The sequence below is a fragment of the Lepidochelys kempii genome, chromosome 9 (assembly GCF_965140265.1).
Source record: "Lepidochelys kempii isolate rLepKem1 chromosome 9, rLepKem1.hap2, whole genome shotgun sequence".
Classification (NCBI taxonomy): Eukaryota; Metazoa; Chordata; order Testudines; family Cheloniidae; genus Lepidochelys; species Lepidochelys kempii.
The window spans coordinates 32,665,196-32,690,717 of NC_133264.1; the positions used below are offsets into that span (position 1 = coordinate 32,665,196).

At 42.1% G+C, this 25,522-nt stretch overlaps 1 protein-coding gene and 1 long non-coding RNA gene across 7 annotated transcripts in view; one reads left to right on the top strand and one right to left on the bottom strand.

Moving 5' to 3' along the window:
• The window catches only part of TFDP2 (transcription factor Dp-2), a 156,702-nt gene extending 150,090 nt beyond the window's left edge, over positions 1–6,612 (top strand). For 5 of the 6 annotated variants that reach the window (XM_073359797.1, XM_073359798.1, XM_073359795.1 and 2 more), the window contains 2 exons: positions 342–447; positions 2,995–3,223. In XM_073359797.1, coding sequence (XP_073215898.1) covers positions 342–447; positions 2,995–3,172 — 284 coding nt within the window. In that variant the 3' untranslated portion in view covers positions 3,173–3,223. Of the gene's footprint in view, positions 1–341; positions 448–2,994 lie in introns of all 6 variants that reach the window. The other variant, XM_073359794.1, reaches the window with a different exon arrangement.
• LOC140917303 (uncharacterized) overlaps positions 1–25,522 on the bottom strand; it is a 63,168-nt gene that overhangs the window by 30,984 nt on the left and 6,662 nt on the right. The gene's annotated exons all lie outside the window — the stretch shown is intronic.

Genomic DNA, 25,522 nt, shown 5'->3' on the forward strand with positions numbered 1-25,522 from the left:
GTAGTTAGTGAGGTATGGAGCAAAGAGAAAACAGCTATTTCCCACAATTTAGATATTAAGTTGATCTTGAAGTTACAGTACTTGGAACCTATTTGACACTTTCAGCAGAGCAGATTTAATCTGAAAGTCATTTGTGGAAAATAAATACTGAATGTTTCCTGAGTACCACATTTGATGATGATTGTATAGTACTAGCAATGTTATGGTTAATGATGCAAAAACAGTACATAGCGTTTAAATTAAAAGCTAGCCATCCAAAAGCAAATTAAATGGAGATTCTAACATTGTAAAGAAAGAAAAATGTTGCTGTAACTTTAACATGTAACTGTGTTTTCTTTTAGATATGTCTACAGGACTTTCATGGTCGAACCAGGGGTTACTTTTAAATTCAGCTCATTCAGTTTCAACTTTAGAAATGGCTGGCGGTACGTCTATTTCTAAATCAAGGTAACTAGAGAGTGATTTTTCCATTTCAAAGAATGAAGGATAGTTTCCTGTGATAATTGTATTGATAAAGTGCAAAATTCACCCTGATGCACCACTTGCACTCTCAAAATAGGGTGTTCTAGCATAGGAATGAATTTCACCCCAACTAAATATAAAGAACACTAGGGCCTGGACTACACTAAAAAGTTAGGTCAATCCAGCTACATCGCTCAGGCATGTGAAAAATCTATATCCCTGAGTGACATAGTTAATCCAAACTAACCGCCAGTGCAGACAGCGCTAAGTTGACCAAAGAATTCTGTCAACCTAGCTACCAGCTCTAGGGAAGGTGCATTTCCTCTGACAAGAGCAGAACCCGTCCTGTTTGTGTGGGTAATGTCTACACAAGTGGTCTCCAACCTTTTTACGCACAAGATCCCTTTTTGAATTTAAGTGCAACCCAGGATCTACCCTGCTCCACTCACTCCATCCCGCATCCTTCTGTCACTTGCTCTCCCCCACCCTCACTAACTTTCACTGGGCTGGGGCCAAGGGGTTCGGAGTGTGGGAGGGGGCTCTGGGTTGAGCCTGGGGTAGGAGGTTGAGATGCAGGAGAGGGTGAGGGGTGCAAGCTCTGGGAGGGAGTTTGGGGGCTCCATGCTGGGGTAGATTGTTGGGGTGCAGGAGGGGGTATGGGGTGCTGGTTCGGGGAGGAGCTCAGGGCTGGGATGCAAGCTCCCGCTGGGCAGCACTTACCTCAAGCGGCTCCCAGTCAGTGGCGTAGCGGGGCTAAGGCAAGCTCCCTGCCTGCCCTGGCCCCACACAGTTCCTGGAAGCAGCCATCACACCCTTGCAGCCCTTAGGGAGGGGGGGCATATGGCTCTGTGTGCTGCAGCTCCCATTGGCCGCAGGTCCCCGTTCCTGACCAATGGGAGCCGTGGGAGAGGTGCTTGCAGGCAGGAGCAGTGCACAGAGACCCCTGCCCCCACCCCTCCTCAGGCGTGTGCTGGCTACTTCTGGGAGCAGCGCAACACCAGGGCAGGCAAGGAGCCTGCCTTAGCCCCGTGCACCGCCGGACTTTTAGTGGCCGGAGATCACGGTTGACTGCCAGAGACTCCAGGATTGGCCAGTTGATCACGAGCTACTGCTTGGAAACCACTGGTCTACACTGAAGCACTACAGAGGCACCACTGTAGCATTTCAAATGTATAAAAGGAGTTTCTGTGATGACTGATTTTTGGAACATTCTAACTTTCTGATAAAAGGCTTCTTTGCACAGACAATTTCTGATTTGTAGTCTCTGCCCAGAGGAGAATGGGGTGTGTGTACATTTGAAGTTAATTGGACAAACTGTGTTTGTATAGGAGATTTGAAAAAGTGGTGTCTCTTCACCTTTTAGAAAGATCTATAATAGTTTGTTCATAATTCAGAACTCTTTGTGAACAGTTCAAACTTTTTTTTATACATTATTCATCATGAGGAGTAGGATGAGACTTTTTTTATTTCATTTTCACCCAAGTTGGAGCCTTGAGGATTTTAGTTGAAATTTTTGGTGTCTGTACATGTTCTAACTTTTGCCAGCACCATCAGGGAAATAAGTTCCACACTGCCTAATCCTTGCTTTAATTTTTAAATTTCTTGGTTGTGAATTGGCTTTAAAATACAAATTGATCACAATACCTAAAGTTTGTCGTCATGTATTTGGATAGAAAGCCTTTTTTTTCTGGCCCCTAGAGTTCCTAACAAGTTCTTGCTCATGGCAGTTCACCTCTCAATGTACACACTACAGTAGGGGTGGGCAAACTTTTTAGCCCAAGGGCCACATTGGGGTGCGAAACTGTATGGAGGGCCGGGTAGGGAAGACTGTGCCTCCCCAAACAGCTTGGCCCCTAACCCCTATCCGCCCCTGTCTGCCCCCCTCAAAATCCCCAACCCATCCAAACCCTCCCTGCTCCTTGTCCCCTCCTGGGACCCCACCCCCTATCTAACTCCCGCCCCCACCCCAGAAACTCTGCCCTATCCAACCGCCCCCTGTTCCCTGACTGCCCCCGGGATCCCATTCCCTCTTGTCCAACCCCTTGGCTGCCGCACCACCTGGCTTGAGCCAGACACGCTGCAGTGCTGCCCTGCATGAGCAGGCAGCTCCGTTGCCCAGAGTGCTGCCCGCACTGCGGTGTAGCTGCAGAGGAAGGGCTGGGGGCTAGCCTCCCAGGCCAGGAGCTTGGGAGCCGGGCAGGACGGTCCCACAGGCCATAGTTTGCCCACCTCTGCACTACAGCATAGACAAGGCAATGGGAGAGTTATTCCCTTTCGATTCCTTCTCTTGGCTTCAGGAGCTTCCCTAGCTGGGACAAGAGAAATTGGCATATCCCCTATTGATCCTTGAGTTTCTTTTGCTTTTCTGCCTCCTGTCCCCTTTCACAAATACTAGAATCATTTTAAATTATAATGTTTCAGGTAGTTTCTTGTTGGTAGCTTCTTTTTAAATAAAAACAAGAAGCCACAAAAAGTTCTCAAACATGAGAAATTCTCTCAAGTTACAGGATGACTTTTCTGTTGTTTTGATAGTGGAAATCCAGGATTGTGTCTGGATGCTGAAGTGGCCTTAGCAACTGGACAGTTCCTTGCCCCTGGTAGTCAACAATCCAGCAGTGCAACATCACGTTATTCAGAGTCACGAGGAGAAACCCCATGCTCATTCAATGATGAAGATGATGATGATGACGATTCCTCTTCCCCAGAATGAAGACAGTAGAAAACAGAATATACAAGATGCTGCTTTTATGTGGTTTTTAGTGTGAGCTCCTGGTTTTCATGATGTAACTTCAGTTTCTTGCCTTTGTTTGCACTGTGTTCAGTGAAACTAAATGGAAACTTTCATGCATATACACACAAAAAGCACCCAAAGTTAAGTGACAGATTGAAAACTTTTTATAACTGAACACAGTGTGGCATACTGCCATAGAGCAAACAAAGTGTTTCAACTGCAACCAAGGAAAAAAGCAAAATCCCTGAAGATTTAGCAGACTAATTGCTAAGTGCACAAGTTTATTTTTCATAACTTGGGACACTGCTTCTCCAGTTTCTCTCTTCCCCCTCATTTATCCCACTCAGAATGGAGATGATTATAGTGTCGACCAACAGATGCTGATTCTTACGTAGTCTTTAGGCTCTGCTATCTTTTTTTTTAAAAAAAAGCTAAAATAGATAGTTTTAAATATCTTACTTATTAAAACCATTATGGGGAGGGGCTATTAGTATGTTTGCTTTGTTCTGTTCATCTTGCTGTATAGAAGAGTCAAAGTAATATAAAATGCAAGTGGCGAAATTAATCTTGAACTAGATGAAATCCATTTTAGATATTGTAAAGAATGAAATTAGTATATTTCTGTTGAAGGGTTCATATTTTTCCATTATTTTATTCCATTGATATTTTGGGCCTAATTTATTATAAATAACTGAATATTAGCCATTATACATAGTGAGGATAAAAATGGTGGTGTTCCCTACACCAGCACTAATTTTTTTAAGAAAAAATGTTAGTGAAGAAAATAATATTAAGAAGTTGTCTGATAGTTTAAAAATAAATTCTCCCTTGAATATCTACACAGACCTTAACCTACTTTAGAAAATCAAATGGAATATAATAGCAAAAGAGTTTCTTTCTATAGTAAGGACTTCATACATCATTTTCAGGCAGTTTTCAAGGGACACAGTCATATAAAATATTATTTTAGAAACTAATAACTTTTTAATTTAAGATTCTTGTGAAAATCTAACTTTTCACTATTTATGCAGTTAGACTTTTTGCATTTCACTCAGCTAGGATAATGAAAACAGACTAATCAAATTAACTTTTTGTTTCTAGTTAATTCCATTTTCCAACTGTTCTGCACTCACTGACACCATGCTGGCACAGCCGTGGAACATTTAACTCCAAACAACTGTTTTCACAAAAGGAAAAACTGGAATCTGATTTTTATACTCTGTCAAGTTAGCAAAAATAATTCTTACACTTCAGAAGTAGGCATTGGAGTAGTAGTAATTTTGCTTTAATATCACCCAAAGGATTTTCACAATCATGTCAACCCAAAATGTTAGTAAACTTCTTCTTTAGTGAATAAATTGCACCTCTATTTACTGAAGGTCTCATTAATTGAAAATATTTATTTGCAGCTTTGGAAAAGGTAAATGTCTAAAATACTGGATTATATATTTGACTCCATTGTGACCAAAGATGCTGTTAAATAGGTTGAGTCACAGTGGAATATATCAACAACAAATCATACCAGTACAATGGTTAAATATCGTTTTTTTTCCTCTGTTTAAAAATGTCTTTAAAGGGTTGAATTAGGCTCACAAAAATCTCAGAGTTGAGTCCAGTTCTACTTTTAGCATCCCAACTTGGTGCCTAGAATGTCTCTGAACAGAGAATTTTTAAACATTCCACACTTTCTTTAATATCAAAGCAGAACAGGTTGACCTGAAATGTTTTGATATGCAAGTTTAAACTAGTCTGCTTTTAATCTTTTCAATATGCTAAACCTAATTAAGACTGAATAATGAAATGATAAATTGAAATGATTCCTTTTTCATCTTTATAGTTCATGTAAATATTTTAGGTATTTCTAAATACCAGTATTAGCTGTTAGACCACAGTGACTATGGCGGAGTTATTTAGTTAGGAGTTTTGCCTGAATCCCTACTGAATATTTGTTGCAGTCTGTCATGTTTACACACATTTGGAGGAGAGGTTGCTAGCAAAGTTACAAGGAAAAATTTCCTCTATGCTTATCAAGCTACCTACCAATTTGGACAAGACTACTGGGTTATCCCATGAGCATAGGTCACAGAGACAGTTGGACATGTGAAATAGGTAACGTCCTCTGTCTTGACTCATGTTACTAATCTATTCTCAGACAGCTGCCAGTGTAACTACCACTTGAACTGGAAATGTTACTGTAACTGTTAGGTCAGTAATAGCTGATGGGGGCAGGTTATTCCAGTGGTCTCTTAGCTTGGAGACAATCCTTTTGGAAAGTGGTTTCTCTGTTTATGAAATCACTCTAAAAAAAAAAAAAAAAAAAAAAGGTCAGTGTGTCCAGGATCCATCCCATCTTACCAAGCACTGCAACAGGCCTTGGAAAACAAGGAAACCCATAAGCACCACTTTGAACACTAGCCCAAAGAGGAGCAGTAATAATTTTGCTTTCATGACAAAAAGTTGACAAAAAATGTTCTTTCCCAGGAGCTTGGCATGCTTGCTCCCATTGTAGTCCACAGCAAAACTCCCATTAAGAGCACACTGCACTACTACTCGCTTTTTGGCAAGTACCATGGCATAGCATTACCAGCCTCTGGCATTAAAATACAGCAGAGAAAGTAGGTAGCTTTATCAACTAATCAGCTTCACAAATTGATCTCCCACCCCCCTGAAAATAGTTAAATCATACAGAGGCCAAAACATAAAACCAATTTTGGGACTTCAAAAGGAAGTTGCTTGAGATCTTATGTTCCAAGTTCCAGTCCAGAGGGAATTTTAATACAGGCAGTTGTGATCTTATTAAAGTCTGGGAACTGGTCCTCATCCAGGTGGAGTCACTGTGTGAACTCAGGCATGTAACTTAACCTCCTTTTTGTCTGATGAGGTCTGCTGCAAAATTGCAGGACTGCAACAAAAACTGATGGTGTCTCTCAATTGAACCTTAAATGGATCTGAATTATAAGGAGATTTCAAGTTGCTGAGCACCCACATCTTCCATTGAGTCAATAGGAGCAATGGGTGTTCAGTCCCTCAAAAAGGCCCTTTAACTCTGAATGGCACCAGGAGGCATTACCATAGTAATGTGATCATTAACAGCTTGACTGGTTCTCTCATCTTCTGTTTAGTTGCCATATTGTGTGATACAGCTAATATGTCCATTGTTATCTGGAGACAGGTAGCAATTAAACTTTAAGCATAAAGAAAATTGTGATATGAACATTTGAAAAGTGACCTAGTGGTTGAGAGTGCTTTTTTGTTGTTTTGTGTTTCGTACTGCTATTCTGGATGATTTATATGTTTATTTATTGGGTATGATTTACTAAAATTATTTGAGGAAGTACATGAAGTAATTCGCCGTAACCAATATAATTGTGTGTATACATTTTAAATCTATTGCAGTAAACATCTTTACATATTAAACATCTTATTTTAGGGATTGGGGACTTTTTAAACTTAGGGAAAGAGTCAATAAAACCTGCTAGACTGTACCACAAACATCCCAAAAATGTGTGTTTCCAGGAAGAGGATGGAGGGTATTTCTACTGTGTGGAATTTAGCTCTAACGTTTACTCAATCTGGCCATTAATGATTACACTACAATTGTGCCAGATTTTTCATTTCTACAAGCCAAATGTTGGTTCTACTGAAGTCACTGGCAAAATTAATCAATTCTAAAGTCTCATCTGTATGAGAAAGTTATTCCAGTTTTGCTGGAGGTATGCTTTTAAACTCACGTACTGAAATCAAAATAAAAATATCCACAGAGGAGTTTGCACTGGTTTAAGAGTGGCTTATTCTGATATAGGTTGCAAAGATTCCTAATAGACTTAAACTGATGCAAACTTCTGTGTGGTTTAAAGCAGCCTTGTTGCAGTTTAGTTTAACTAAATCAATTCAAAATCAGACCTTTAGGACATGTCTACACGTACAATGCTGCAGTGACGCCGCTGCAGCGCATCTGGTGAAGAGGTTCTGTGCTGATGGGTGAGAGCTCTCCCATCAGCATAATAAAACCACATCTATGAGTGGCAGCAGCTACGGCAGCGGGAGAGCTTCTGTCCACACCGACGCTTAGGTCTGTGTAACTTATGTCACTCAGGCGGGTGGTTTATTCACACATCTGAGCGACATAAGTTCTGCCAACATAGGCTGTAATGTAGTTAAACTGGCACAACTTTCTTGTATGGAGAAGTTGTTTGCAGGGTTGGTGTCATAATATTAGAAAGACAAAGTGGGTGTGGTAATATCTTTTATTGGACCAACTTCTGTAGGTGAAGAAGAGCTCTGTGTAGGTTGAAAGCTCGTCTCTTTCACCAACAGAAGTTGCTCCAATAAAAGATATTACTTCACCCACCTTGCAACAAGGTGTGATAGAGCCAAAGTTTGATCCTAAATAATCACTGTTCTCAAACATATCAGCCATAACAAGCTGTTTTAGGGTAGAATCTATCATTTAAGAACATAGCTGTCAAATTATCTTTATTTTCACACACACACACACACACACTACCTTCTTAAACAAAACCACCTCTAAAATTTATTTGTTACAGTCTAAAAATTAGATAATGGTCATTTGGAAAATTAACAGGCACTTTAAAACTGAAAATATCCACAGGCATTTTAAAAATACTTTTTAAAAATACTTTACCTTTAATTAGTCTAAAAGCCAAAGTACCCTGATTTAGAAAAAGCAAAGCAAGTAACTGCAGTGTGCATTTAATATAGAATAAACAAACCAAAACAAAAATGGTCTTTCAGTCTTGACCCTTGCAGTTGTACCTTGTTATTGCAGATGTCTCTTAATTGCATGATCCTAATATACTCTAAATGCTGGATTATCCAGATACAGTGAGACAGGGCTAGGACTATGTTTGAGCTTATTTAACTTTGTCCCTCTTTGGGATTACACATCACAATCTAAAAATGTCACTATCTTTCAGGTTAATGTAAGCTTCCTTTAGTTAGAATAAGACTTCGGGGGCAGTTAATGCTCTTGCAATTGTCCCATGCCTGGGATGTGATGAAGCCAAAGGCCTGTTGCTATTATTTATTTAAAGAGGAGAGACCCCCCCTCACTAGATGAAGCAACACTCATTATAATATTATTAAAAATAACTTAAAAACAGTTGTTTAGAAGAAATTCCCTTATCTGCATAGTTAATAGCAGAATTTTAAAATTTAAATTACTCTTTAGTAATGATATTTAGTAGGGCTGTCAATTAATTGCAGTTAACTCAAAAAAATTAATCGTGATTAAAACAATTAATTGCAATTAATCACACTTGTAACAACAGAATACCAATTGAAATTTATTAAATATGTTTGGATTTTTTTTTTACATTTTGAATATCGATTTTGATTACAAATATATACACAGTAAAAATGATAAAAAAAATAGTATTTTTCAATTCACCTCATACAAGTACTAAAGTGGAGTCTCTTTATCATGAAAGTGTAACTAACAAATGCAGATTTTTTTTTTTGGTTACATAACTGCACTCAAAAACAAAACAGTGTAAAACATTAGAGCCCACAAGTCCACTTAGTCCTACTTCTTATTCTGCCAATCGCTAAGACAAACAAGTTTGCTTATATTGATGGGAGATACTGCTGCCTGCTTCTTATTTACAGGCATTCACATTTGTAGCTGGCGTTGCAAGATATTTACATGCCAGATATGCTAAACATTCGTATGTCCCCTTCATGCTTCAGCGATCATTCCAGAGGACATGCTTTCATGCTGATGATGCTTGTTAAAAAAATAATGCATCAATTAAATTTGTTACTGTACTCCTTGGGGGGAGAACTGTATGTCTCCTGCTCTGTTTTACCCACATTCTGCATATATTTCATGTTATAGCAGTCTCAGATGATGACCTAGGACATGTTCATTTTAAGAACACTTTCACAGCAGATTTGACAAAACACAAAGAAGGCACCGATGTGAGATTTCTAAAAATAGCTACAGCACTCTACCCAAGGTGTAAGAATCTGAAGTGCCGTCCAAAATCTGAGAGGGATGAGGTGTGAAGCATGCTTTTAGAAGTCTTAAAAGAGCAGCACTCTGATGTGGAAACTAAAGAACCCAATCACCAAAAAAGAAAAGCAATCTTCTGCTGGTGGCATCTGACTCAGATGATGAAAATGAACATGCATCGGTCCGCCCTGCTTTCAATCGTTATCAAGCAGAACCTGTCAGCAGCACGGATGCATGTCCTCTGGAATACTGGTTGAAGCATGAAGGGACATATGAATTTTTAGCGCATCCGGTATGTAAATATCTTGCAACGCCAGCTACAACAGTGCCATGCAAATGCCTATTCTCACTTTCAGGTGACACTGTAAATAAGAAGCAGGCAGCATTATCTCCTGCAATTTGTAACCAACCTTGTTTGCCTGAGTGATTGTCTGACCAAGAAGTAGGACTGAGTGGACTTGTAGGCTCTAAAGTTTTACATTGCTTTATTCCTGAATGCAGTTATTTTTGTACATAATTCTACATTTGTAAGTAAAACTTTCACAACAAAGAGATTACACTACAGTACTTGTATGAGGTGAAATGAAAAATATTTTGTTTTTTACATTGCAAATATTTGTAATCAAAAAAATATAACGTGAGCACTGTACACTTTGTATTCTGTGTTGTAACTGAAATTAATATATTTGAAAATGTAGTAAACATCCAAAATATTTAAAATAAATGGTATTCTATTGTTGTTTAACAGTGCGATTAATTTTTTTAATCGCTTGACAGTCCTAATATTTAGTCTATTATCATTGCGCAGGCTGAGTGAAATTCAGAAATTAACCCTTGTCATGTTCTGACTCTCATGCACTAGAATAGCTGTAATGGCTAGGCTGCAAATGCTGCCAAGGAATGTTCAAGTCAAAATAAAAAATCTGTGTTCGCTAGAATTTAAAAACAAATTCATGGGAACATTTCAGTTGATCTTGGTTTTTGTAAAATCTAAATTTGGTGCCTGTCAACCTTTAATAGAATGTATATTTGATTGATTAAAGCTGGTTTTTATCCCATGTGATTAACATTTTGAAGGACCATGAAATGTACAAAAGCAAGAAAATTCAGCATTAAATATTAATTGAACTCTGGGTTGACAGTCTGTCCATGCACCAAATATTATATAGAAGATACTCTGTGTTATGCCCTTGAAATCACTGTATTAGCCTGAAATCTGAATTTTTTGTTTGGGTTTATTAACCTTTAACGTAATAGTAAGGGTTAATAGCAGCTTTGGGTTTGTTTTTCAGGTAATATGATAAGAGACTTTTCCTCACAAAAGCACCTTCTGGGCAAAATCAAATTCTGTGCACTTCCCCTGTCTCTGATGCATTGGCACATCCATTTTACACAGAACACTTCAAATAGGCTCGTAATTTAGTCAATTTGTATGTATATTTTATAACCCTTATAGCACCCAAAATTCTTACTGTGAAAGATTATTCCTGCTTCCAGTGGTGCTGCTCATTACATACCTGTAAAAATGGAGGGTTCAAAGCTCAACCTGGGACCTGAGTGCAATAATTATCCCAGGAGCAAGACACCAAGCTGGGTATTTTTTTGGGGGGTCTTCTGCATGTCATTGTGAGATATGACAACAGAACAAGTCAGGACACAGTTTAAAGTCAGTAGATGTATGTAGGCACTTCTGAACAGTGGGATCTAGCAATAGATCATTGCTCTCTTAAAGCAGAATAATACTGGGCAACAGTCTTATGTATATCAACCTATATTATGGAGCCATTACAGCATGAATGAGTGTAACAACAATTGTAATTTTCTAAAGATAACTGAAGTATTTATCCACAATATGGATGCATGGAGTTAACTTTTTAAAACCTTTCCTTTTTGTGTTTGAAGTGCTGAAACCACTTAAAAGCCCATTAATTGTTTTAACCACTTTTCTACCTATTTAAGTTAACAGAAGAGTAGTCTCAGTCATGGGCTTGGATGTTTTATGCCAAGTTTCAACTCAGACCAAACTTAAAGAAAGGTTTGTGAACTCCTGAAAAATTGAAGCCCTGAGACAACTTTAGCTATAGTGGCTCTAATTGGTGCTGCTGTAAATTGTATAGGATTTAATTATTTCTAGTACTTCCACTATAGAATGAGTGGAAATTGCTGATCTTTGCTTTATGGTGATCAATTGAGGGTTTGATTCATTCTGTTCTCTTACTGAATCCAATAACCTTATGGTCTTTTCCCTAAAGTATTTACTGGCATAAAATAACTTACTGTTTTTCTGTCAAAATGTTTGTGCATTAAATAAAAGCATTTTTACATCTCCCCTTTCCTGCACTGCTAAAGCCTTATTACTAAGAGCTTGTCTACATCTAAAACTTAGGTCAACCTAGCTACCTTGCACAAGGCTGTGAAAAATTTCTTGCCCTGAGCAACAGGTTAGGTTGACCTAACCCCCCTGTAGATGCAGGTAGGTAGACGGCAGAATTGTTCCATCAATCTAGCTACCACCTCTCAAAAGGTGGATTTACTATAGTGATGGAAAAACCCCATCTGTCTCTAGCAAATGTCTGTGCTACAGTGACATAGCTGTGCTGTGCTGCGCTGCTGTAGTGTAGACAGCCTAAAGATTTTCCCAAAGTAAACTGCCATCTAACACATTACAGGCTTTCTGGGCAACTTACTTCAGACAATTTGATGCAGATTTTTAATATTCCATGAGTTTCTTTCTTGCTGGGTATCTTTTAATTATAACCCTATTATTTTGTTTTGGCAAAGGCTGCTATTAAGCTATCTTGATTTGTTTGTTCTGATCAAGTAATGTTAATTTTTACTACCACATTGTATATGACAATTAGTAGCGTAAAAATAATGTGATATTATATATCCTTTAAACACTGGCAGACAGAAATACAAAGTACATAAAGTTTTACTTTCCTAATGAGAACATTGGTATTAGTATACAGTGTATTGGATCTAATAAGGAATTATTACTTTGCAGTCTTTCACACTTTGTAAATAAATACCTGCTATTTTTTTATGGAAATTTTATAGAAGAAGTTATTTCTGTATACTCAACTAATCCCACATTTACTGAAAATGCTGCAAGGGGGAACTGTACTCCACAAAATTGCAGGGGAGGAGGGGAATAAACACATCTGATTGAAGTGAAAAGCATGCACATGTTGGAGAAAAACAGTATCCAGCTGTTTATAACTTGAGAAGTAAAGCTGAACTGTAGAAGAACAGAATAAAAGAATTTAAAGACAACTGGGGTTGATCTTGTTTTTAAGCAAAACATTGTTGAAGAGGAAAGCTGCTCAAATTTAATGTTCATAGCATGTGTTCTCCATTTCAAAAAAGCCACCTTACAGTGTACACTCCAGGGAAAAAAGAATCAAGTTAATCTGATGTTTTAAAAATAAATATTTTAACTTCACTAATTGTAGCCTGGTGGATAGTCTTCAGCTCAGAGGAACCTAATGTGACATCCAGTGAAAGAAAATGGTTTTGTAGAATCTCTTTACATTGTGTCAATTCAATTTATAAAGGTGTCAGGGTTCCCTCCCCACTCTGAACTTTAGGGTACAGACATGGGGACCCACATGAAAGACCACCTAAGCTTATTTCTACCAGCTTAGGTTAAAAACTCCCCAGGCACAAATTCTCCCTTGTACCTTGGGTTTAAGTAACACTGCCACCACTAAGGGATTTAACAAAGAAGCAGGGGAAAGGACCACTTCGAGTTCCTCTTCCCCCAGCAATCCCCCCAAGCCCTTACACCCCCTTTCCTGGGGAGGCTTGAGAATAATATCCTAACCAATTGGTTACAAAATGATCAAAGACCCAAACCCCTGGGTCTTGGAACAATGGAAAAATCAGTCAGGTTTTTAAAAGAGGATTTTATTTAAAGAAAAGGTAAAAGAATCACCTCTATAAAATCAGGATGGTAAATACTTTACAGGGTAATCAGATTCAAATCACAGAGGATTCCCCTCTAGGCAAAACTTTAAAGTTACAAAAAAAAACAGGATAAACCTCCCTCTAGCAAAGGGAAAATTCACAAGTTGAAAACAAAAGGTAATCTAACGCGCCTTGCCTTATTTACTTACTCTTTTTGTAATATCAGAGACTTGTACAGGATGGTTTATAGGAGAAGGAGTTTTTTTTGACTTGATGCTTCTCTGCTTTCCCCAGAGAACACACCACATATCCTCCCCCACCCACACAAGATTTGAAAGTATCTTCTTTCCCCATTGGTCCCCTTGGCTGGGTGCCAACCAGGTTATTTGAGCTTCTTAACCTTTACAGGTAAGGAGAAATTCTAGGCTACCCTTAGCTGTATGGTTATGACAAAAGGTATATTAGGAGACTGTTTTCTTATGTAGTTTATCAAAAAAATCACCTCACCTAGAGCTGGAAACATCCCCCAGGATAAGCTAATTAATTTCCCTGCTAATATATGATTATACCGTTGTAAATTTACTATGGTTTTGTTCAATCTAGATTTAAATGTCAGGTGATGTGGCTTCCTATTCAACAGTCTTATACATCTTCCTGTCATGAAGATTTTCCTGATATTCATCCTAATCTCCCTCTATTAGTTACAGCTCACCACTCCAGATTCTGCCTATGTTCCATGTTAAATAATTCCTCTATCGTCTATATCTTTCAAATATCTGCAGACGGTTACCATATCCACACAACCCACCTCCACACACACAGTTAGCAGATTAATACCTTAGTAATAAATATTGTTTTTAATTTGGTCTAATAAGTTAATTTCTTTTTCCCCTTGATCATTTCTGTTGTTGTTCTCTGAAGTCCTTCCCCTTTTTCTGGTATTGATGTGTCCTGGACTAACTAACTTCTCAGATGCACTTTCACCAGACTTGTTTTCCTAAGTTACCTGAACTACCCATGGTTCAGTAGTTTTCTCTCTGAAGTCTACCACCTGTTAAACATGAAAAACTTGCAGGATTGGGAGTTCACCCCTGTGAAACAAATCCAAACTCTAGTGTAGACCACAACCAGGAAAGATTCTCTCATAATTTGCCATGTTCTTAAGGCCATGTTCTTAAGCTTGCAGTTGGAGGGATGCCTTCATGGATGGACTTAGTAGCATCCTTAGCCCCAAAAGACTATGTAATGTGGGGCTCCTGTGGGCAGAGCTGTGTTTAAATGAAGAAAGGCTATGCCCACAAGCTCATGGTCTTTAGACTCACAACTACAATGATTGCCTCCTCTGTGGTTTTGAGTCAAACATAATTCTAAAGATGACATCACAAAATTATTCACATCTGTTCATTTAAACATCCCCAGCAATCCTTCCCTTCTGCCACCTTCACTATTCCAAGAACAGATAAATTGCTACGTGAGGGCTTCAGGAGGGTTTTGTTGTATTATCTTTAAGCAAGCTCATAGCTAAAACTTGTTTCTCTGTAACCTCTCTCCTACCAATATTTTCCTCTCCTCGTTGTTCTGAGTAAAAAGGGAGAAGTTCTCAATTTAAAACAATTTGTATTTCCTTGTGCTAATTTTCACCTTCTCTCTCTGAAACCAACAGAAACATTAAGGAAACGATTAAACATAACTCTTTTCTTCACTTCCCCACCTTCTCTTTCAAAAGACTGGAACAAACCAGTTGTGAAGTAAGCCCAGTAAAAGATTCCAAATGCTTTTGGTAAAGGATTCCTCAGCCTAATTTTCCCATTAAGGCAGCATGGTGCAAACTCATGCTGTTTTCAATTTTTCCTTGCACAGATCTTTTATGTCTTTTGTAAGAATGTTATAAAGCAATGTCAGCTGTACTCCAGTACCAAGCTTCTTTATGTTCATATTACTGGTAAAGAGAAGCATTCAAATAATTATCTAGGCTTTTTCTTGGTGGGGGGGGGGAGATGCACTTAATTTCATGCATTTCATCTAGAAAGAGGAACAAACACCAAACATCTGTGGCAGCAGAAGAAAGAATACAACTGTAGGTTTAGTATTCATTAAACTTTGTTTCAACCCCACATGTAAGATAAGGGGACAGAGGTTTGAACAATCACTCCGTTGTGCAAGTCCAGTATTACAAGCAACAATCTTCATTAAAAGCTGGGGTGTCTGTTCAGCCGCCTACAGTGCAAGTGTGATTTGTGTAGGTTGAGCCCCTTGTCCTTAATGTTGTTCAGCTCTACGGGTCAGATGCCTGTGTTTCTGCTACCCAAGAGGCTACATACCCATGCTCATTGGGCCCTATTTAATACCCATTTGTTCCTCCTTCACATTATTTAAAGGGCTCCAACCACTTACTACTACAATAAGATGGACACCTGAAGGCAAGCAAAAACGAGGCCGCCTGAAAACAACATGGCAAAGAGCTGTGGAAGCTAGGCTGAAAAACCTGGGGTACAGCGGGGGACATTGAAAGACTTGCCAGAAAGAGACAGGAATGGAGGAGCTTCGTCACTGCCCTAAACGCCAGAGGCATAATGGGAACAATGATGATGAACTACTTACTACCACTGAGACTAGCTGTCCTATGTTGCAACTGTCATCCAAAGGTGACCTAGGACATGCTGTATCCATGCAACTCCAGCTGTCATTTTCCACTACTCACTCTAACATAATTATTTTCTGCTGAAGTCTATTAATGCCTTTTACCCATATCATTAGTTAAGAAAAACTGTTGAATTTAACCCACTATTTGGATATGGTATGTTGATCATTGAAAGAAAAAAAAACATTAAAAGTTATGTTATTTGCAAACAAGCAAAAAAACAGGTTTACTTCATATTGAAAACAAGGTGATTTGATATAACATATGCATTGCTTCTCTTTTAGCTTGTCTCTACCTTAGTACATCTGCATTTGTAAACTGCTTTAAGGAGCAGTAAAGTATTATGCTAACTTCACCCTTACATTTGTTCACTGGTTTTTGTTTGGTTGGTTTTTTGTTTTCGTTTGGGGGGGGGGGGGGTTGATTTTTTTGAAATCCAGGGTGAGTCAAATGATTATTCCGTTGAAGTGTTTTATTCAGCTTTTGCTTTATCCTGGATCTTAATCTAAACATTTGTGCCACTAATAGCAAGGGCTGATGGTACTATCATCATGGCACTGTGTGCAGGTGTACAAAACACTCATCTGGAAGTAAATGAACCAAGTTATCCATGGTGATGTATAGGCAATGCTATTTATTGCATGGCCAGTGTATAAGAAAATCAGAATGCCTCATTAAAGAATTGGATCTTTCCTTAAACAAAAAAAAGTCTTACAGTTATGTTGTTGTAACATTTGATTCCTAGGAGTTGTGTTTAAATAATAACAATCAAGGTGCTGGGTGTTGTGAATGTAATGACCAGCCCAGGTTTGTGATGACCCAAGGTGAGATCACAGAATAGCCCCCAGGGATGTGGTGCAAGCCCCATTACTTTGGTGCATTTAGAAATGGAATGTACAGCATACTAGAAACTAGAGAACAATCATGCACCTTTTCAGGTATAATAAATTATTAGTTTTTCTGACAATTACAGTTAATATGATTTATAATGATGGGCAATCTAATATTATAAAATTATGTTATTTAAATTATAGACTCCTCTGATAATATGAGGCGTAAAATTAACTAAATTCCTTAAGATCTGGCCTCCACTTTGGGCACAAGAGCTGGGAAATTTTTTTACATGTACAATTTATGCTATTTAGATGTCTAGGTACCTGATTCAGATATGTACTATTGATATTACCTGCCACATATCAAGCAGTGATTTGTCTAAATAAACTGTCAATGTTGAAGTGGAGTAGAGGTTGAAAATCATGCCCTTAATGCTTTAACTATAACATCTGAATGACCTTCGTTTAACAATTTTAATTGCAAACTTTTCATGAAATAGAAGTAATTTAATTACCAGTTCAGCAAGTGCTGAAGAGAAGTATGAACAGTAAAAGACAGAGCGGGAACTGTGCGCTGACAAGGGAAAAAAACAGTTACTAACATTTCATAATTATTGTTCTTTGAGATGTGTTGCTTATGTCCATTCTATCCTAGCTGTGTATGTGCTGCGTGTACTGTTGCGGGAGATTTTTCCCTTGGCGTATCCATTGGGCCAGCTCTAGCGCCCTCTGGAACCATATAAGGGACACTGCTGGCATACATACATGCCGGTATAAGGGACACTGCTAGCCTCACACCCTCTCAGTTCCTTCTTGCTGGTAACTCCGACAGAGGGGTAGGAGAGTGGGTCATGGAATGGACATGAGTAACACATCTCAAAGAACAATAGTTACAAAAGGTTAGTAATAGTTTTTTCTTCGAGTGCTTGCTCATATCCATTCCATGACTCACAAGCAATATCCCAAGAGATGGGCTTGGAGTTTATGGATGTGCTGACTGCAACACTGCTCTCCCACAACTGGCATCATCCTGGGCCTATGGGTGATGGCGTAGTGGGATGTGAAGGTATGAACCAATGACCAAGTAGCAGCTCTGCATGGATTGGTACCTGCGCAAGGAAAATTGCTGACAAAGCCTGGGCTCTTGTGGAATGAGCAGCTGATGGCTGGAGGTGGGACATTCACCTGTTTGTAGCAAGCCTGAATGCAGGCAGTTATCCAGGACGAGATTCTTTGGATTGACATAGATAGCCTTCTCATTCTTTCTGCTATTGCCGCAAAGAGTTGCATGAATTTGCGGAAGGGCTTAGTTCTCTCAATATACAAAACGAGGGCTTGCCTAACGTCCAATGTATGAAGCCATTGTTCCTCTGAGCTTTTGTGAGGTTTTGGGAAGACAAGTAGAAAAATCACCTGGTTGTTGTGGAATTGTGATACCACCTTCGGCATAAAGGCTAGATGAGGGCACAGCTGGACCTTGTCCTTGAAGAACACTTTGTAAGGTGGTTCTGACATAAGGGCCTTGATCTCTGAGACACTTCTGGCCAAGGAGATTGCCACCAGGAAGGTGACCTCCCAAGAGAGAAGTAGTAGGGAGCAGGATGCTAACAGCTCGAAAGGGGGTGGGAGGGCTGTAAGCCTCAGCAGGACCCGGTTTAAGTTCCATGGGGGGACTGGTTTGCGAACCTGAGGATAGAGTCTTTCCAATCCTTTGAGAAACCGGACCGTCATTTTGTAAAAGAACACTTATCTGCCATTCACGGGGGGAGGTGGAAAGCTGAGATAGCAGCCAAACGAACTTTAATAGATAAGAGTGCCAGACCCTGCCGCTTCAGGTGGAGCAAATAGTCTAAGAGAGATTGAAGAGAAGATCGAGATGGAGAGAGATCCCATTTGGAGGCCCAACAAGTAAAAGACTTCCACTTCGCCAAGTACGTGTTCCTGGTGGAAGGCTTTCTTCTATCTAGTAAGACTTGTCTAACCTGTTCTGAGCACGCCTGTTCTTCAGGGTTCAGCCATGCAGTTAGTTGCAGGGAGGCAAGGTTTGTGTTAAGTGAGAGTGGAGGTGCCACTAAGAGGTCCAGAAGTGTGCTAAACCAAAGCTGGTGTGGCCACACTGGTGCTATCAGGATAACTCTTGATTTGTCCCGTTTGATTTTTAGAAGAACCTTGTGAACCAAGAGGAATCGGTGAAAAGGCGTACAGTAGGTGGTCTGCCCACAATAGCAGGAAGGCGTCGGAGAGGGAGCCCATACTGTGCCCATGCAGGAAACAGAGCTGATGGTATTTTCTGTACTGCCTGGTGGCAAACAGGTCCACCTGGGGAGGCCCCCACTTTTGGAGGATGACACTGACGACCTCTAGGTGAAGAGACCACTCGTGGTGAGAGGAGAGGGACTGGCTGAGGTAATCCACCAACATGTTCCAGGCTCCCAGGAGGTGAGACGCCTTGAGATGGAGTGTCTCACACAGAAGTCCCATAGACCAACGGCCTCCTGACACAGGCCAGAGGATCAGGCCCCTCCTTGTTTGCTGATACAGAACATGGCCACTGTATTGTCTGTCAGGACTTGAACCACCTGGCCTGAGACCTGGGGAAGGAAAACTTGTCAAACCAGGCATAACGCCCTGAGCTCCCTGATGTTTATGTGGGGGGAAGAGTTCTTCCCAGGATCAGAGGCCCTGAGGCCTGAGATTGTTGAGGTGCACTTCCCACACAAGGTCTGATGAACCATGTAAGTGCAAGCTGCCATGTGACCTAGCAGCCTGAGGCACCCTCAAGCTGTTGTGATTGGGTGGGCCTCGTATATCAGGTTTGCCATGGTCTGGAAGCGGGCCCTGGCTTGGGTTGAGTCGAGCACTGCCCCAATAAATTTTATTCTCTGAACCAGGATGAGAGTTGACTTCTGCTCATATTCAGCAGGCTCAGCACCGTACAGATGGTTCGGGCCAGGCTGATCCTGTCTTGCACTTGAGCCTGTGACCGATCTTTGATCAGCTGGTCATCAAGGTATGGATAGACCTGAACACATTGCTGACTGAGGAAGGCTGCTACAATCACCATATACTTCGTAAAAACCCTTGGGGCTGCTGATAGGCCGAAGGGAAGGGCAGGGAATTGATACTGGCAATGACCCACTACAGATCTGAGAAATCTTCTGTGACCATGGAAGATACATACTTTCACATTTCTATTTTGTATCATGTATCAATAGTAAAGAATAAAATTGTCAGAAACATAGAAGAACAAAAATTGTTGCGCAAAAGTCAGCATGGTTTCTGTAAAGGGAAATAGTGTCTTACTAATCTATTAGAGTTCTTTGAGGGGATCAACAAACACGTGGGCAAGGGGGATCCAGTGGACATAGTGTACTTTAGATTTCCAGAAAGCCTTTGACAAGGTCCCTCACCAAAGGCTCTTACCTAAATTAAGTTGTCGTGGGATAAGAGGGAAGATCCTTTGACGGATTGAGAACTGGTTAAAAGACAGGGAACAAAGGGTAGGAATAAATGGTAAATTTTCACAATGGAGAGGGGTAACTAGTGGTGTTCCCCAAGGGTCAGTCCTAGGACCAATCCTATTCAACTTATTTATAAATGATCTGGAGAAAGGAGTAAACAGTGAGGTGGCAAAGTTTGCAGATGATATTAAACTGCTTAAGATAGTTAGGACCAAAGCAGACTGTGAAGAACTTCAAAAAGATCTCATAAAACTAAGTGATTGGGCAACAAATGGCAAATGAAATTTAATGTGGATAAATGTAAAGTAATGCCCACTGGAAAAAATAACCACAACCATACATAAATATGATGGGGCCTAATTTAGCTACAACTAATCAGGAGAAGGATCTTGGAATCATCGTGGATAGTTCCCTGAAGATGTCCATGCAGTGTGCAGCGGCAGCCAAAAAAGCAAACGGGATGTTAGGAATCATTTAAAAAGGGATAGAGAATAAGACGGAGAATATCTTATTGCCCTTATAATAAGTCCATGGTACACCCACATTTTGAATACTGTATACAGATGTGGTCCCCTCATCTCAAAAAAGATATACTGGCATTAGAAAAGGGCAACTAAAATGATTAGGGGTTTGGAACGGGTCCCATTTGAGGAGAAATTAAAAAAGCTAGGACTTTTCAGCTTGGAAAAGAGGAGACTAAGGAGGTATATGATAGAGGTATATAAAATCATGAGTGGTGTGAAGAAAGTGAATAAGGAAAAGTTATTTACTTGTTCCCATAATATAAGAACTAGGGGCCACCAAATGAAATTAATGGGCAGCAGGTTTAAAATAAATAAAAGGAAGTGCTTCTTCACTCAGCACACAGTCAACCTGTGGAACTCCTTGCCTGAGGAGGTTGTGAAGGTGAGGACTATAACAAGGTTTAAAAGAGAACTGGATAAATTCATGGAGGTTAAGTCCATTAATGGCTATTAGCCAGGATGGGTAAGGAATGGTGTGTCCCTAGCCTCTGTTTGTTAGAGGGTGAATATGGATGGCAGGAGAGAGATCACTAGATCAGTACCTGTTAGGTTCGCTCCCTCTGGGGCACTTGGCATTGGCCACTGTCGATAGACAGGATACTGGGCTGGATGGACCTTTGGTCTGACCCAGTATGGCCGTTCTTATGTTCTGTAGGTCGGGGGCAGCGTACCAACCTCCTGGGTCCAAGAATGGAATGATGGAAGCCAGGGAGATGATGCGTAATCTCAGTTTCTTAAGATATCTGTTGAGGCGACACAGATCAAGGATGGTCTGGAGCCCCCCTTTTGCCTTTGAGATTAAGAAATGTTGGGAGTATAACCCCTTCCACCTCAATCCTAAGAAACTTCCTCCACAATCCCATACATAGGAGGGATTGCACCTCCTGGACAAGGAGCTGCTCGTGTGAAGGGTCTCTGAAGAGGGACAGAGATGGAGGTTGGGGGGGAAGAGGGTGGATAAATACTGAAGGGTATATCTGATTATCACTCTACTCAAGACCCATTGGTCCGATGTTATGGATGCCCAAGCCAAGCTGAAGAAGAACAGATGGTCCAAAAATGAAAGGGGGGGCAGATCTGAAACTGCAACTGGTACAGCACCCTTGGTTGCATCTTCAAAAGGCCTTCTTGGGCCCACAGGAGTATCTCTGAGGCCCCAACTGGGAGGCTGAGGTGGATGGGAGTGGTTGGCACCATTTATAACCTCTCTCTTTTCTTTTGTAGGGCTCAAGTCTTGGAGGTCCCGAGAACTGAGGAGGCTGCTGGGCCCTAAAGTGTTTTCTGGAGACAGACAGAGCATACAGGCTGAAGGATCGTAGGGTGGCCCTTGAGTCCTTCAGTTCGTGAAGTCGTGTGTCCATCTGCTCCAAGAAAAGGGAGGAGCCTTCAAATGAGAGGTTCTGGATTGACTGTTGGACCTCTTGGGGAAGGGCTGGAGGACTGGAGCCAGGAACAGAGACTCATGATGATCACAGAGGCCATTGTCCAGGCCGCCAAGTCAGCAGCAACCAGAACTACCTAGAGAGAGGTCTGGCCATGTTCTTACTTTCTTCGAGGAGGGCTGCAAATTCCTGTCTCAACTCTTGAGGCAGGGAGTCTTTCCATTTATTCAGGAAGTCCTATAGATTAAAAACATCCCTCCCCAGCAAAGCTTGCCGATCGGCAATATGTCTTTGAAGGCTACCCAGAAAATAAACCTTTCTTCCGTAAAGATCCAATTTCTTAGCGTCTTTTTGTTTCGGGGTAGCACTTGACTGGCCCTGTCTGTCCCTTTCGTTAGCTGCAGACACCACCAGGGACCCCAGGAGGGACGGTGCGAGTACAGGTAATCAAACCCACTTGCTGGTCTATAATACTTTTTCTCTGCCCTCTTTGAAGTGGGGGCCAGAGAAGGAGGAGTTTGCCATAGGCCCTTGACTGGTCTCATCACCGCCTCATTGATGGGCAAGGCCACCTTGGATGGAGCTGCTACAGTCAGGACATCAATAAGGCTGTGCAATGTCTCTGAGCTCCTCAATCTCCAAGCCCAGGTTTGAAGCAACCCACTGCGGGAGGTCCTGATGGGCCCTGAAATCATCCTGGGGAAGTAAACTTCTGGGATCTGCAATAGCCTCATTTGGGGAGGAGGAGGGGCTCCTTCCTCTGTCTCGACTATGTCCCCTTGAGGCATCTCCTGGACTTTAGTATTGGAGTCTGGATCCGGTGCTGAGCAGGAAGAAGTGGTAGCCCGTCTCTTGGAGGCCACTGAGTAGGAGCGGTGGAAGGCAGGCCCCAGTACCTGGGGAAAATCTGGGGCATTCCAGTAGGGCCACTGCATCAGCCAGTGACCCGCTGGCCAGGGGCATGTCGGAGGACCAGCAGTGAAGCTCAGTGGGAAGTAGGCTGGATACCGATGGTGGGCTTTCGGCAGTATATAGGGTTCCCCTTCGTACCCTGAAGAGGATTCCTCTCCCAGCTACCATGGTGAAGCGGTACCCATTCCTGCTTCCATACGGTGCCGGGATTCCAGGGACCAGTGGTGTGCCAGGGAGTGGGATGCCAGGATCAGGTGGGGCTTGCCCCGGATGGTGGGAACCAGTACTGGAAAGGCGCCTAATGCACTCTGTTCTCTCCTGCTTCTGGACGCCAGAGCTAGTCGGTGCCCCAGTGGGGTTGGAGGGACTGGAAGAGAGTGAAGGTCCCTAGCCACCTGAAAATCCTCTGGGGTCGATGGCATTGTAAGTCCACTGGTATCACAGTGGTTCCCTGGTGTCAGCAGAGGGTTCCGCACTGGACTTTGTGGAGTCGACGGTGCCGACGTGGGTCCCGAGGTAGAAGAGTGGCCAGGCAATGGTCTCACTCCGTCTCCCCACTTGTCTCTCTTCTGCACTAGTGAATGGCCTCTCTTGGTGCGCTGCTTTTTGTGATTCTTCCTCGGCACTGGGAATGGAGAACAGTGCTGGGAAGAATTCCATACTGGGGAGACACTTCGCACCAATGCCAAAGTACTCAGTGCCAAATCAAAGTGGCTCTGCTCTGCGACAGGTCTGAGGGCAGCTTTCAGGAGGATAGCCTTTAGCCCTGGTCTTTCTTAGTGCAGGGGGTAAAGTCCCAACAGATTTTTCACTTGTCCTTTACATGAGTTTCCCCCAAGCACTTTAAGCAACTCAAGTCACTCACAATCACAGGTTTGCCACAAGAGGCACTAGGCTCAAAGCCCTGGGCATGCCCGGTCCCTGGGGCAAAAAATCCTTCAACAATAGGAACTATACACCAACTATATTCACTATCATAACTTACAAAAACTATATACACTAAAATATTAACACTATGACTGAAGAAAGAGTTCAAAACCCCTGGAAAGAATCCTTGCCAGAGCAAGAAAAGGTTGTTCCAGCAAATGTGACGCACAGTAAAGAGCAACTGAGATGATACGGGGCCAGTGGTGCACCTTATACCAGTGCATACGCATGCGGCTCCAGAGGGCGCTAGAGCCAGCATAACAGATACCACTAAGGCAGCAGTGGCCAACCTGTGGCTCTGGAGCCACATGCGGCTCTTCAGAAGTTAACATGCGGCTCCTTGTATAGGCACCGACACCGGGGCTGGAGCTACAGGCGCCAACCTTCCAAATTGCTGGGGGGTGCTCACTGCTCAACCCCTAGTTCTGCCACAGACCCTGCCCCCACTCCATCCCTTCCCACCCCCTCCCCTGAGCCTGCACCCCTCGCTTGTCCCCCCCACAGCCTCCTGCATGCCACAAAACAGCTGATCAGGAGGTACACTAGTAAATCCTGGCTCCTTCTCAGGCTCAGGTTGGCCACACCTACACTAAGGGAAAAATTTCCAGCAACAGTGCACGCGGCGTGCACACACCTAGCATGGAATGGACATGAGCAAGCACTCAAAGAAGTTTTTTTTTTTCCCCCTTCTCCCCACCTTTACTTAATACTTAATTGCTTCTAAACAGCTTCCATGCAGCCTGCAGAACAAAATATAGACACCACCACAATTAAAAGCCATATTGTAGGCAATGAACAGAGCCTGTTGATGCCCATGACCCCTCCCAAACCTGTGAGATGGCCCATCTTCCACCAAATGTCAATAACACTTTCTGAAATGGTGCCGAGTGGCATTGTCCAGTATATAGAGCTGCTTAAATTATTTCCAATAGGAAGAGGGATTTTTTTGCTGAAAACCATTCTGAGCAGCAATTCTATTTCTTGAAGTCAACCCAAACTGGTGTTCTTAGAACACTAAATATTGAGGGGACTGCACTAAGAGACAAGGATGACAGTTTGAATATCATATAACAACATTTGTGAAAGGACAAAAGCTATGTCTACATTGAAGGTTGTTTCCAGATCTCCCACCATTGCTCTAGTACTGATGGAGTTGCAGCAACAGTAAAAGCACTAGTGTAAACCAAGCATAGGTGTTTTAATCAGTGTGCCTTCTAGACCAGAGGTGGGCGAACTACAGCCCATGGGCCACATCCAGCCCATGGGACTCTCCTGCCAGGCCCCTGAGCTCCTGGCTTCGGAGGTTAGTCCCCAGCTGTCTCTCCTTCCCCGCAGCCTCAGCTCACTGAGCCGCCGGAGCAATGCTCTGGGTGGCGAGTTCTTGCCGGACAGCGCAGCTGCAGAGCCACAGCCTGACCCGGTGCTCTGTGCTGTGCGGTAGCATGGCTGGCTCCAGCTGGACGGCACAGCTGCCTGTTCTGGTCCTCTGGGAGGTGCGGCTGTAGCACCGCCAGCCATCGGTGCTCCAGGCAGCGTGGTAAGGGGGCAGGGAATGGAGGGGGGTTGGATAGAGGGCAGGGGAGTTCGGGGTGGTGGTCAGGGGTTGGGGGTGTGGATAGGGGTCAGGGCGGTCAGAGGGCGGGGAACAGGGGGGTTGAATGGGGGGCACGGGTCCCAGGGGGGCAGTCAGAAAAGAGAGGGGGGATTAGATGGGGCAGCAGAGGGCAGCCAGGGGGCGTGGATCCGGGAGTGGTGGATGGGGCAGGGGT